This window comes from Parasteatoda tepidariorum, chromosome 3, assembly GCF_982258835.1.
Source record: "Parasteatoda tepidariorum strain Cologne lab strain chromosome 3, Ptep-v5.0, whole genome shotgun sequence".
NCBI lineage: Eukaryota > Metazoa > Arthropoda > Arachnida > Araneae > Theridiidae > Parasteatoda > Parasteatoda tepidariorum.
In genome coordinates this window covers 20,737,599-20,752,378 of record NC_141757.1, presented here as the reverse complement: position 1 = coordinate 20,752,378, position 14,780 = coordinate 20,737,599, and the positions used below count along the sequence as shown (strand labels likewise).

The 14,780-nt window shown below is 29.0% G+C and overlaps 2 protein-coding genes across 7 annotated transcripts in view; one reads left to right on the top strand and one right to left on the bottom strand.

The window, feature by feature from the left end:
• Positions 1 to 10,409, bottom strand: part of Sos (Son of sevenless guanine nucleotide exchange factor) — a 39,177-nt gene extending 28,768 nt beyond the window's left edge. Inside the window, exons 1-3 of one of the 3 annotated variants that reach the window (XM_087158924.1) lie at positions 10,275 to 10,409; positions 9,350 to 9,539; positions 797 to 1,057 (exon numbers count right to left, since the gene is read on the bottom strand). In XM_087158924.1, the coding sequence (XP_087015050.1) occupies positions 797 to 1,057; positions 9,350 to 9,448 (360 nt within the window). In that variant the 5' untranslated portion in view covers positions 9,449 to 9,539; positions 10,275 to 10,409. Of the gene's footprint in view, positions 1 to 796; positions 1,058 to 9,349; positions 9,540 to 9,787 lie in introns of all 3 variants that reach the window. The other 2 variants (XM_087158922.1, XM_087158923.1) reach the window with 2 other exon arrangements.
• Positions 10,410 to 10,778: 369 nt separating this feature from the next.
• LOC107446994 (uncharacterized) lies at positions 10,779 to 14,488 on the top strand. Of its 4 annotated transcripts, XR_006225508.3 has the most exons (4): positions 10,830 to 11,729; positions 11,824 to 11,943; positions 12,423 to 12,523; positions 12,860 to 14,488. XR_006225508.3 is itself a non-coding variant. In XM_087158926.1 (2 exons), the coding sequence occupies exon 2, from the start codon at positions 11,192 to 11,194 to the stop codon at positions 11,495 to 11,497; it is 306 nt and encodes a 101-aa protein (XP_087015052.1). In that variant the 5' UTR covers positions 10,779 to 10,913; positions 11,185 to 11,191; the 3' UTR covers positions 11,498 to 11,757. The 4 variants fall into 4 exon arrangements, 1 of the variants encoding a protein (XP_087015052.1); XR_015432446.1 differs by having other exon boundaries at positions 12,423 to 13,402; XM_087158926.1 differs by lacking the exons at positions 11,824 to 11,943; positions 12,423 to 12,523; positions 12,860 to 14,488 and having other exon boundaries at positions 10,779 to 10,913; positions 11,185 to 11,757.
• The last annotated feature ends 292 nt before the right edge of the window (positions 14,489 to 14,780 follow it).

Here is a 14,780-nt window from a genome sequence, read left to right as displayed (position 1 = left end):
ATAGATGAGAGCATTCAAATGTAACATTTTCAGTTCAAATCCCCAAAGGTTTGGATAAGCAGTGCATGCATTTGTAGTTACAAGTTTGTTGATAAAAATTGACTGTAGTCAAAACTAAAATTAAGAATTTTCCATTTGAAATTAAAATTAATTTTACTAATAATATATATAAAAATCCCATCATAAGAAAGAAAGATAGATCATTGAAATATGGAATATTTCTCTAAATTCTCTTTTAATCACATGCGAAAAAGAAATTATCCTTAAGAACATAAACCAGCTGTTAAAAAGACAACTGTCATAAATGGGTAATTCTCCCATTTACGAATATCATATTCACAGATTTTAAAAGTATATAACTCACTTAAAAAAAAATCAAGTAAACCATATAATATTTGCCAAAATAATTATTGATGTCATTTATACTTACTCCAACTTTTATTAAGTTTTAAAAATTAAAAAATAAATAAATAAATAAAAAAAAATACCGGTGCAACATTTTGTGTTAGAAACGTAATATCTAGATTTAAATTTTTTAAATTTTTTTTAAGCTAATGAAAGTTACAAAAATTTAAGCAATTGTAAATGATACTAAAGAGTTATTTTAACAAAGTTGTATGCTTTTTAAGTCTGAGAATATGAAATTTGTAAATGGTGGATTTGCCCTATAGTAAGAAACTAAAACTTACATGAGGTCAAAGTTTTTTTTCATAGTATCCAATTCAATTTATCCAAAATTGTTTATTGCAAATATGCATTAAAATACGATATATAAATAAGAAAAGTAATATATTACCTTTTGAATGAGAGGGTGAATTTTTTCAACAGGTAAAACAAGGGGGGATTTCTTTTTCCCTTTCTCGATTGCACTTTGAGCATCTCCAATTGCCCATTTATCGATAGGGTGGGGAAAAGTCTTTTGAACTCGTTCCTCAACATCTTGTACGGTGTGAGGTTGAGCAGCACAAAGCATTCCCAGGAGGCGAAAAATCAGCGTTTCGACGTATCGTAGTGCATCGTCTTTAGCATTCAATGAAGGGTGCACTTGAAATCGGACCTTAATAAAAAGAAAAAAATTTTTAGAAAATTACATTTAAACAGGGTTGCCACTCAAATCTGAAAAAAAAATTACCTGTGTTTTCATTGTACATATTAAACACAAAATAGTAAGAGGAAACAGAAATTACTGTTAACTTGTGTGCGCTATATTGGACTAACTATATTAATTAGTTTTAATTGCTGGAAAAACAGCTGAACATACTTAAATAATGCTATAGTAAATGAAATAGTTTAGTATAGCTGAAATATCTTGGTTAAATATCCCATAGATTACACTTTGAGTGGTCACCATTTTTAAAAGAGAAAAATAAGAAACAAAATTCTCTGTATTTTCCCAGTTCGTAAAGAAAAAATCAAAGTTCCCTGCATTTTCCCTGTTACTTTAGTTGATTTTTAAATTCCCTGCATTTTCCCTGTTACTTTAGTTGATTTTTAAATTCCCTGTATTTTCCCTGTTACTTTAGTTGATTTTTAAATTCCCTGTATTTTCCCTGTTACTTTAGTTGATTTTTAAATTCCCTGTATTTTCCCTGTTACTTTAGTTGATTTTTAAATTCCCTGTATTTTCCCTGTTACTTTAGTTGATTTTTAAATTCCCTGCATTTTCCCTGTTACTTTAGTTGATTTTTAAATTCCCTGTATTTTCCCTGTTACTTTAGTTGATTTTTAAATTCCCTGCATTTTCCCTGTTACTTTAGTTGATTTTTAAATTCCCTGTATTTTCCAGGTTTTCCCTGTGGAGTGGCAACACAGTTATAAAAACAAAGCTTCCTTATATTCAATATGACAATAAATCATGAAAAAACTTTTTATCAAAAAAAAAATTTACAAAAAAATAATACAATTTATTAGTAATAATTTTTTTTTTCAATGATGATGTAAACAATATCCTAACTTGTAAATTTTCATACAGTAGTAATGTAATCATGTTAAGTTCATGTGGAAATACTTATGTGGCACAAAGTAGAAAAAGACAGAGAGCGAAATATCTATCAATGAAAAAAAAATCTCTTCGAATGAAAGAAAAGCAACAGTAGGTTAGTAGGGATAACAAGTCAAACTTGTTGCTTTATGTGTAAATGATACATAAAGAGATTAACTTATGTAACAGCAACTAAAAACCTTATTTTAGAAATGGTCCATAAGCTCATTGAAAAATGAAGTTAGCCACATTTTCTTCTTTATACACATCATTGTATCTCATTTTTAACCTCTAGTTTTCTTCTTTTTTTTTTTCTGCTGCCAAACCAAGAGCACCGCAAACCAGAAAAAGAAAATGCTTTCACCATACATTAAGGCAAAATGAACAAAATTGGAGTTGGATCACTATTTAAGATCTGAACTTATTCAAATTGGACCTATTAAATATATATATATATATATATATATATATATATATATATATATATATATATATATATATATATATATATATATATATATATATATATATATATATAAAGAAAATATAAAAAAAAAATTTTTGCCTGTTGTAGTTAATTATAATAGACAAATTTTTATTTGGAAATCGTGTTGATAAAAACTCATGCAAAACAATATTTTAGCATTCCATTTTGAAATGAGAGTTTACTATATTTACGCTGACCAGTTCAATTCTTAAATACCATTCAATTGCGGTTTACTCAGACTATTCATGGTTGTCTTTCAGTTCGTCACACATAAATGAAATCAAAAATGTCGGTGAAAATTATATATAGGGAGATAAATTAGTTTTTTGATTTCCAATTTTTCTTGGTTAAGGAACACTAAATGATCTATCTTCCTTAAGCAGAATTCCGACTTTATAAAAATAAAGTATAAAACGTTAATTGGGAAAATATTAACAAATAAAAGATAGTTTATTTTGAAAATATTTAATTTCAAGAAAGACGTTTTTTTATCATTAGAAAATATACTTTAAAATGACAAAAACTTTTAATTAATATATATTTTTTCAAAAAAAAATTTTTTATTTTCTTTTTCTGCATTTTACTTAAAATTATTTCCGAAAGGCAAATCAAATATTAAGTGAACAAAGGATTGTTGGTGGGATCTAAATATAATTATTGCAGTTTTCTAAAAGCATCACTGATCTACAATTAAAGGAATGATTTAAAATAAAATAAATTAATGTAAACTACAGTAAAACCTCGCTACTACAATATTTTGGGGGCCAAATAAATATATTGTTGTAGGGGGATATATTTTTATATCGAGACCAAACCAAATATTAAAAGATTATGTCAACTAAGGTCGGGCAACTTAACTTCATATAGTGTTAAGCAATTAATCTCTAATAAATGACTCATTTTAAAAACAAATCTAATTAGTTTTGTCACATACAACTACTGTGATGCTATAAGCATGCAACATTTTTAGGCCAATCAATTTTATTAATGCCATTTAAACTATCAAAACAGCTGTATGCTCTTTTAATATTTGTGCTCAATATATTTTATTTATTTAAATAACTAATCCAAATAATAAACTCATTTTCATAACAAAGGGAAATTCACATGGTTTTACTCTGTAAATAGTTCCAAGAAGTAAAAAACTTTTAAAAAAGAATTGGTAAGGTTCCACTATCCTTCTTTAGGTCCTTTACTATCAGTTCCTCCTCTACTATTTTCTGTTTTAGTGAGAAAGGTGATAAATTTTAACGTTACTACTTTCAAGTGATGGTGGTAGTATTTTATGAATAAAATTAAATATAATGATTAGTTCTAGGCAAATTGTTTGAAGATTTTGAATTATCCATATTGTTTGTTAGTCACGTAATCAGGGTTCCCACTCAATTTCAAAAAAAAAAAAAAAAAAAAAATTCCCCGACTTTTCCAGGTATATCAGATAAGATTCAATAAAAATCCATACATTTCATCTATACCTTGCAATTTTTCATTAGAAAATTTTGATTTTCTTAATTTGTAACGACAAATGTTAGACTTTGTGAACAAAAACATATAATAGAATGAGAATTGAGACATGGAAAATTTTGACTAAAAAGTGGATTTTTTTAATTGAAATAGATGTTAGAATTATTTAACTTGAATATCAATAACTTATTACTCTTACTGACAATTCTAAGACTGGTTATTTTCCAGATATCATACAGGAATTTTCCAGGGTTTTTTTTTGTAAAAAATTGCAACTGTCCCTGACTATTCCCTGATTTTCAGAGTTAAAATAAAATTCCCTGACCATTTCAGGTTTTTTCTATTTTCCCTGACCCACCGGGACCCGGATAATGTCTTTTTTTTTTAAATTTGTCAAAATTCAGAAAATGACATTTATAAAGGTAACTTAATTCTTAGATTAGGATCTGTTCTCTGAAACTCTTCAAGCAAACTTTTTTAAAATTTATTATTTTAATTTCTTCCATATCCAAATTAAAATTGAAAAGTTTAAGTTAATTAAATTTATGTTTAAATTATATAAGAAATTCTCTTAGAAGAGCTACCAAGTTATACATTTTGCTGAGCATCAAACATCAAGTGAAATTCCTAAAAAAAAAGCTGCATATTCTTTTTTACTAAACATCTTTTAAAGGCTGCAATTTTTTTAAATGTTTAACACCTTGTTTTGTAATTATAAAATTCTAGATTTCTAGATTTACTTGTAAGTAATTTGATGCAGAATATTGTATAAATTGAAGATAAATTAATATGCATATTTTTTTTTAAATTACTTGTGAATATATGCCTATAAAAGAACCAAAGGGTATAATATATAACATAGGCAGGCTTAGATACAATGAAAAACTTTCTTCGAATTCAAAATTTTAAAAAACTTTCTACAAGCAAATGATTAACTCTTATAACTAGTTTCAACCCTTCCGATGCCACCTCATTTCGGCGAAATTTATTTGAAAATCCCTGAATGAGACCTTTCCTTAATCAACCTACTGTGCAAGAGGCCCTTTACTCAAAAAGGTTGAGCACCCCTAAATCTAACAATTCTAAGGTATCATCATCTCATAACACATCTAACGTATCATCATCTCATAACACATCTAACATATCATCATCTCATAACACATCTAACATATCATCATCTCATAACACATCTAACATATCATCATCTCATAACACATCTAACGTATCATCTTAATAAACACTGTCACTATATCAAATGACACACTCAGGGCTGTGGAGTCGGTAGTTGTAATTTTTCACTCCAACTTATAATCGATCAAAAATTTTCCCTTATCTTCAGAATATATTATTGTTATTACTAAGTAAATAGTAATTTTAAATTATTGATTTCTATTTTTTTCTTTTCATGAGTAATTGGAATAAAGGTATAAAGGAATAAAGGCATTTTATAACAAAATAGTAGAAAAAAAATATTAAAATACATTTGTTTAAAATATTGAAATTGTACAACACCATTATAAGAAAAGAGTTAGATTTCAGTATAATACTCTTGTTAGAGAATATTCTAGAACTTGGAAATTATTACTGACATGATACAGAGAATTCATTTGTATATCTTTCTAATTAACATTTCAACTGAGCTAAATAAATTTGATCTTAAAATTTAAACACTTTTTCAATTAGATTTATTAAGCATAGGCATAAAAAAGTTTAAATATGATAAATTAAATTGAAGTTACTTAAATAATTGTCATAAAACTAATATGTAATATTCTGTTCATATAAAAATACTAAATATTTTCATATTAATTTTCATACGATCAATAAATTTCTGTCTTATTTAAACCAAAAGGATACAGAATACCAGTCAAAAGTTTAGACTACTTCAAAACCTCTAATAGTCAAATATTTCTGACTTGACTGACTTGATAAACAGGTAATTTATCAAAAATAAACATCAACAAACTTCTCAAAACACAGTTTCCACTTAAAACTGTACTTTATTTTTTCATTATGCATTTACTTTGTAGTTGCTTATGACACAAACTAGTGCTTACAAATACATATTCTAAATTTTTTTTATTTATTTACAAAATCTCATTAATTTTTAGTTTATTAACAATTTATTTTTCATCTATTTCTCTAAAATTCATTCCAAAGTAAGTTCATATACATAGCACATTTAAAACATTGATATAATAGCATTATTTCCAAGAATAACTAGTATATATTAAAAACGAATGCTACATTTTTTTATACAATCTACCACAGAAATAAAGGTCAAAAATCAGGAATAAGTATCGAAACTCGTGTAGTTATTGTTGCACCTAATACAGAAGGCTGTTCAAGTAGACAAATTGTTTCCAAAACAAAGGTTTCCCAGACCACTGTTGTAAGAACTTAAGATAGGAAGAAAGAAACTGGACAAAATAAGAGTAGCCACTAATTTGGGCCACTGTTGTAAGAACTTTATATAGGAAGAAAGAAACTGGACAAAATAAGAGTAGCCACTGATATGGGCCACTGTTGTAAGAACTTTATATAGGAAGAAAGAAACTGGACAAAATAAGAGAAGCCACTGTTGTAAGAATTTCATATAGGAAGAAAGAAACTGGGCAAAACAAGAGTAGCCACTGATCTGGGTCACCGTGGTAAGAACTTTATATAGGAAGAAAGAAACTGGGCAAAACAAGAGTAGCCACTGATCTGGGACACTATTGTAAGAACTTTATATAGGAAGAAAGAAACTGGGCAAAACAAGAGTAGCCACTGATCTGGGCCACTATTGTAAGAACTTTATATAGGAAGAAAGAAACTGGGCAAAATAAGAGTAGCCACTGATCTGGGACACTATTGTAAGAACTTTATATAGGAAGAAAGAAACAGGGCAAAATAAGAGTAGCCACTGATCTGGGCCACTATTGTAAGAACTTTATATAGGAAGAAAGAAACAGGGCAAAATAAGAGTAGCCACTGATCTGGGACACTATTGTAAGAACTTTATATGGGAAGAAAGAAACAGGGCAAAATAAGAGTAGCCACTGATCTGGGCCACTATTGTAAGAACTTTATATAGGAAGAAAGAAATTGGGCAAAATAAGAGTAGCCACTGATCTGGGCCACTATTGTAAGAACTTTATATAGGAAGAAAGAAACTGGGCAAAATAAGAGTAGCCACTGATCTGGGCCACTATTGTAAGAACTTTATATAGGAAGAAAGAAACTGGGCAAAACAAGAGTAGCCACTGATCTAGGACACTATTGTAAGAACTTTATATAGGAAGAAAGAAACTGGGCAAAACAAGAGTAGCCACTGATCTGGGCCACTATTGTAAGAACTTTATATAGGAAGAAAGAAACTGGGCAAAATAAGAGTAGCCACTGATCTGGGCCACTATTGTAAGAACTTTATATAGGAAGAAAGAAACTGGGCAAAATAAGAGTAGCCACTGATCTGGGCCACTATTGTAAGAACTTTATATAGGAAGAAAGAAACTGGGCAAAACAAGAGTAGCCACTGATCTGGGACACTATTGTAAGAACTTTATATAGGAAGAAAGAAACAGGGCAAAATAAGAGTAGCCACTGATCTGGGCCACTATTGTAAGAACTTTATATAGGAAGAAAGAAACAGGGCAAAATAAGAGTAGCCACTGATCTGGGCCACTATTGTAAAAAACTTTATATAGGAAGAAAGAAACTGAGCAAAATAAGAGTAACCACTGATCTGGGCCACTTTTGCAAGAACTTCGTATAGGAAGAAAGAAACTAAACCAAAATAACAATAGTTACTGATCAGGGAGATCTAGAACATTCAAACATGAGGATAAGTTCATCTGCATTCAAAGTAAGCAGCAGCAGAGTCTAACCGTGTTAGAAATCTGCAAGGAATTTAATGCTAATAGGCAGAAAACTATGTACAATAGCGAGTTCATGAGTATGGTTTTAAAGGATGCATGGCTGCTAGAAACCTCGTTTGGAAAAGAAAAAAAAAACATAGTTACATTGAATTACAATGGGCAAAAACTTTTTTAACTAATTTTTAAAACTGTAGTCAAAATTTTTTTTTTTTTACTAACAAGTCAAAATTTGAGTTGTTTGGTAGCTAACAACGGCAGTATATTTGCGTTTCAGTTGGTGAAAGTATGACAAATCCAGTGGCCTCCACACACACCCCCCCAAGCTCTTGGGCAAATTCTAAATTCCCCCCCCAAAACTATTCGTTTTATTTAGTGTAAAAATCCCCCCCCAAGCTTCAAGTGGGCGCATTGTGCGCCCACCTTCATCCCTGGTGGTGGCCCCTGGACAAATCAATGTATATACTAACTGTGAATCACGACGGAGGCTCAGTCATGGTTTGGGGATGTTTTACCAGTGTCAAAAGTTAGAGATCTTATAATAATAGAAGGAATTATGGATAAAAATTTTATCACAGAATATTGCAGCATGACACTTTTCCATGTGGACAAAGAATCGTTGGTCAATGATTTGTTTTTCATTAAGATAACAATCTCAAACATTTATCGAAATTATGTTTGAACTACATTACATCAAAAGTAAAGTTCTGAAATACATAGATTGACCACCCCCCTCAATCCCCAGATATTAATCCCATTGAATTGATGTGGGGTGTACTCGATAGAAATGTTCGAAAAATGCAATGTACCAATTAAAATAAACTCTGGTTATCTTGTTATTTGCCATACTAAAGTTAATTTGCTGTGATTTCCAGTTTAAAAATAGTTATTTATTCATTTGTAAAAATTCTAGAGCAAGTCTACATTTTTTATTCTTACTGTAACTTTTAAGGAGTCAGTATTTTAAACTTTTTTCATCACAAACACCATAGCCATGGACACAATCTAATCAAAAATTTACCAAATCAAAAAGTTATTAAAAAACAAATATTCAGTTTTAATATCTATTAGTGTAAAGTCTATTCCAATCTATAATATAAACTTACTTTAATATCTAGAAAAATATCTTTAACAAAAATTGGCAATCTTTTTTGCAGGTACATTATTTAAATGCAATGCCCTGCCAAATAAAATAGCACCATAGACACAATGCACTAATAAATAAAACAAAAATGTGCATATACATAAAATAAAAATGTATTAATCATAAACATATAGGTAAGAGATTTTCCATAAAATACTAGAGTTGCTATAAAAGAAACATCTCACATCCTTGTAACCAACTTGGCAATAAAATAAGAGGCCTCAACATATAGATTATACTAAATGTCCACTCTATTCCAATAACATTTTTTTACCATTTAAAACAAATGCATTTCAGGAACAATATATCTTAAGGTTGCTAGAGTGGTTTCTAACTGATAACCTTAAAATTTTAATACAATATACCAGTTTAATACAATAAAACAGTCAATTTTAATATTATAAAACAGCAAATACCTTTCCTAATGCGTTTATAAGAAGATTTTTCCACTTTCCCGAATTTTCTTCATTATCAAAATCATAAATTTGATCTGCATCCCTGCTTGAAGCAAACATGACAAAATCAACAGTTGGAATTTATTTATTTTCCTGCAACTCAGCTAGGATCCATTTCAACTATCTCTAGCTTTTGCCGCGAAGGAATCATCTACAAAATACGAAAATTTTAACATTAGAAATTGATAATGAACATCGTTTTAGCAGTAAAATAGTGTAACATTTATTGAAGCATTAAAAATGGATTAAATGTATTTTTGAACTAGTTTAAGAGTAACGAATTACATTCAAAACATTATATATAAACATTTCAGCAGGTACTGATCTAACTGTAAACAACAAAAGTGGACAGAACTTTTTTCGTTCTGTATAAACCAAACAATGTATATTTAGACATACTTGCGAAAATATGATGTTATAGAAAAAGCTTATATGAAATCTTATCAGAACTCTTCGAATCTAAATAACTTAATATCATTGGATTGCTAGCGATAACTTTCCCATTATGAAATCATAATAATAAAGAATACAAAACTTCCTTATTTGTTGATAAAGCAATCTGATATAAATTTTCCCCTTTCGCTGCTTAAAGTTTCATAAAGGTTTCGAAGAATATTTCATAGAGAGTTTCTGTCAGTGAAGCAAAGAAGGGGATTTATTTTCTTGGTATCAACAATCAGCAAATTTACCTTTGATATCTCTAGATATGGCGAAACCAGCTACAGCTTTTAGAAGAAGAAAAATTTCAGAAAGTTAATATGTCACTAATATGAATAATTTGTAAGTTTACAACTGATTATATAATTAATTAAAGCCATATCATAAAATGCTACATCAAATGCACTTATCAGCGAATTTTAATTAATATAAATTATTGAATAGTTACGTTTTTTATTGTTTGGAATGTCTGTCAGGAGCAAAAGTAGAATGCAGAAACATCAAATTAAAAAAAAAATATTTATTACATTTTTTTTTCTTCTGCATTAGTTTTAAAAGAAAATTTGTCAAGAATTAATTAAGAAATGCTGACAAATTACTCCATACTATTATTATTTAAATTTACTCTTATAAATTTAACTGTGACCGTTGTATGATAATAAGTTAAGAAATTTTTTTATCTGGAGAAAGTACTTCTTCTTTTCTTATTTGGGGAAAATGTATAGATTACATAAGAATGATAGGGAAAACTTAACATTCATTTATTGATTTTCACTATATTTTCTCATTTCAGAATTCAAACTTAAAAAGTTGCAATAAGTATTTGATGTAACAAACAGTTTCGATAAAAGGAAGTCTTTTTCACATTTGTATATTATAGACATATTTTCCCTTTGATGTTTGGCGCATGCGCATAATTGTACCCTTCTGGTGCTGTTCTTAGCTGATCGGATTTATCTATGACGTCAGTGGATTAGCGTCACAGGAATTTCCATTTCCTCGTATAATCTTTTGATGTCGAAGTCAGCCATATTGTGACTTTCTGAAAGCTGCCGATATTAATTGAGATTGCTGATAGCGAAGATTTGTGAGTACTTTGAAAGAGTGATTATTTGATTCTAAAGTAATATCTTTAGTTATTTAATATATTTTTCTACTAGTTGACCTCAAAATTTCATCTGAGTAGGTCTATTTTCGAATCCTCTGATCTAAGCCTAACTTCGATATTTAGCTGATTTGAACTTTATTATTTTCTTGGAGCTATATCAGTATTTAACCTAAAGTGATAGCCTAAAAATCACTTAATAGTTTGTAATTGAAGTCTGCTTAGTAATTTCTTATATTTTTACTATGTGCAGAAGCAACATGCAAACCGACGAACTCCTTGATATGTTATCTAGTGTTTCTAGAAAGCAGCTCAGAGTTCGGGACAATCTACGAGTTGAAGTGCTGTTAAAATCTACACACAAGCTGCTAGACAGAGAATTGAGAGAGAAACAACAGTCGAGGAAACGAAAATGGGATGAGTTGAAGCTGGGTCTATGTCTTGCTAAGAAATTGAAGCTGGAACCAGATTCCCGTATGGAGATAGATGACGATACCTGCGAAGAACTTTTGGGTCTGAAAGATTTTTTTAACAGTTTAAAAGCTGTTTCTACCTCGTCTAGTTAATAATATGAACTTTAGTATTGTAAATAAGATTATATTTGTCATATGTAAATATTCATCATTATAATGTGGGTTGTTAGCAACTCATCATCTGTTATATATTCATCTGTTTCTTTTTACAGCAAGAATTATATTAATCTCAATAACTGTGATATTCTGTGGTTACCCGTCGACTGAATCGATTCATTGTGAAAGGAGACAACATGGTAAAACTGCCATTATTATTGCCACTAATGTAAATAAATTATTTATTTCAAATTCTATATTTTGTCTTTTCTCTTACTGTAATTATTACTTGTTATCTTATTTCTTTCTCTTGATCTCTTTAGCTAATTTATATTTGATGCTTGCCTTAAATAAGACTACCGTGATTCAATGTCTATTTCTAAGATGATATAGTAATACCTGATTTGTTTGGAAGTGGAGTTAGATTGAAAGAGCACCAGCGTGTAAGAAATTTAGATTCGTACATTTTGAATTTTTCCACTTATTGACTCCTTTCAACTAAGTGGCTTGTTTTTGTTTATTTCACATTCAGTGCTATACAAGGAGAGTTTAATATGAATTTTGATGCTTACAAGATCTTAAAGTCTAAATTTTATATCACATACTTTAAATAGAATGTTTGTTTCAGTTATTTTAAGTTTATTTCTAATCTAAGGTGTGCATTTTAATGAGATTTGAGACAATTTAGACTTTTTTCTAAGGTCTGACATTAATATGACAGACATATTTATAGTTTTGGTTAAATTAAATTTAAATTATTGTTGCTTTTCAAATTTATATTACTGAGTATTGAATTAATTGGAATCTAATTATGATCCTATTAATTTCACTTTCAATTTTTTTTTTGTAATGCATGCTTTATAATTACTCATTATTGCTTTACTGTAAGGCCACTTGTGAATTATTGTTTAAAACTCTTTAGTGGAAGATTATAATCCATCTTCCAAGTCTGCTGTCTGCCGAGATTCTTCTGTTTTGGGACAAGTCTTAATGAAAGGAGCTGTCTTGTTCAAACATCACTGGGTAAACACTTTTACGCTACCCTAGAAATAAAGTTAATTGATGCTTATGATTTACTTCTAAGTTGAGAACAATTTAATATCCATTTCAGATTTTTCTTTGTTTTTCTAAGTAGTATAAACTGAAGTTGATTATCTTAATTTGTAAATCCTTTAAAGTTTAACCTAGTTAAATATATTAAACCTAGTTAATTAGATATAAAGTTTTTCATCATTATCATAATTAAAGATTTAATAAATTTTTTCGTAGATCTTAATAAGTTAAGTTCAAAGTATCTTATTGTTTGGACATAAGGCTTTGCCTTGTTAAGTCCATCTCTCACTGATTTTTTTAATACAGGAAGGGAAGATGAATACAATGGTGGAATTAAGTTATAGTCAAGGTTCACGCAAGTGCTGATGGATGCACTCTGCAAGCTTGGTATGTAAAATTTACAAAAAGAAACTTTGATTTGAAAAAGATCATTTTTATGACATTTTGAATTACTCAGTGTAATTTCCTAAAAAAAATTAGTGTGAAGAGTGGCTTTTAACACAAAAAACTAGATTTACTTATCTTTAAAAGATTTTGCAAGACCACTGCAATTTTGTTTTTCTAGAAACTAAAGGAAAAGTTGTCTGATAAATATTTGATTTATCCATGTAGAAAAGTGTATTGTGAATATGTGAGCTAGGGTGTACATTGGCTGACCAAAAAAAGCATCAATAACTAAGTGCTTTACTACTGTCAAACCCCACTATAGTGTACCTTCAAGGGACCAAAATTTTGGTTAATCGGGAGTTCACTATCTCCCTACTGAAAGCAGTTTTGACTGATTTTTCCGAACTGCTCCCTTTTAGTGCACATTATTTAAATAAATGACCAATAAAAAGAAATACAAAAGTTATTTTAAGGAAAAGAATATGTAACAAAAAATTTAGGGATGCGAAACAAAGATAGGAATTTTTTTTTTATAGCTTTTTTAACGTGCCACTGTGTTTGTCTCTCCAAAATACTCAATGTTCTCCCTAAGCATTTTTGGAACCCTCTTAGCCTTTTATTGTAAAAATTAACCGCCATACCTTAAAGACATTGCATTTTTATAATTTTCAGTTTAAATTGTAAAAAAACGCTTTCAAGATTATAAATTAATCACTTTTTTAGTGTATTTTTGAAGAAAAAAATTTATGCATAGAAATTGTTATTGAACATGCCTTTAATTATTTTTTATAAACTTCAAATTTTCTCTTAACTGTGAAGGATAATTATATAAAATACTTATAAGAGGGTGATTTAAAAATTGTTGATCTAATTCAGTTATTACTTGATGTTACACATTTTAATAAATTTTTACGGTGCTGAGTTATAGCCCTTTTTGGAAGGGAAGCTTCCTACCTTTTTTTTAGTCCTAAAGAAAACTATTAAACTTTTATCCCTGATTGGGCCTGAGTTATTTTAAGTTTACTTTCCAATAGGTTTAGTTATATTTAACAAACCTATCAAGTTTCAAGTATATCAACAATAATCATAGCCCTCATGTGTAGTATTGTTTAATTGTCATTCCACTTATTTGGCAGCATTCGCCTGGCATGGATTAATAGATGATTTTGACTTAGTCGATTTTAGTCTACAATAAATTAGAAACCGTAGTACGTGATTGAGTTCTTTTATTACTGAGAAGAAAAGATTAATTTTAATGTGTACCATTTCAAACAGTGTTTACACATTTCTCCAATATGCAGTGTGGAAAATAAGTTCAACCAAAAGTAAGCTATCATCTTTTTAAAGCAAATGAATGTTAAAAGCTCCATCTTCAAAAAAATAACTTAATTTTCACAAATTATTGACATTTGGTTTATTTTGATGCTAATTGCCTAATTACTAGTCAGAGAGACCGAAATAATTCATAGTATTTAAAATAGGCAGCCTTGTGTTGTATAAGCAAGCCATCCTTATATTTAGAAGAAAATAAATTGACTCTGCATGAAATTTTTGTGATTGGTTCATTTATAGGATTTGTAACAGCATTTACATCAGTAGACCATTTTTAATTGAAGTGGGAATTTCAATGAAGTCCACAGCGGATTGGCCATTTCTGGCAATTGTTTCGTATGGCAGTTCATTCAGGAGGTAAAAGAATTTAATTACTGTGAGATAAGATAATAAATATATATATGTGTACTTAAGATATGTGCATGTTAAACTTCTGCCTTAAGATTTTTTTTTTAAATTTACAGGCAAAAGTAGTTTACATATCTATGCTAATACTTTTATGATTTTG

What these genes read in the sequence shown, in the direction of transcription:
- LOC107446994 (XM_087158926.1), top strand. Translation starts at nt 11,192, where the DNA reads ATGCAAACCGACGAACTCCTTGATATGTTATCTAGTGTTTCTAGAAAG.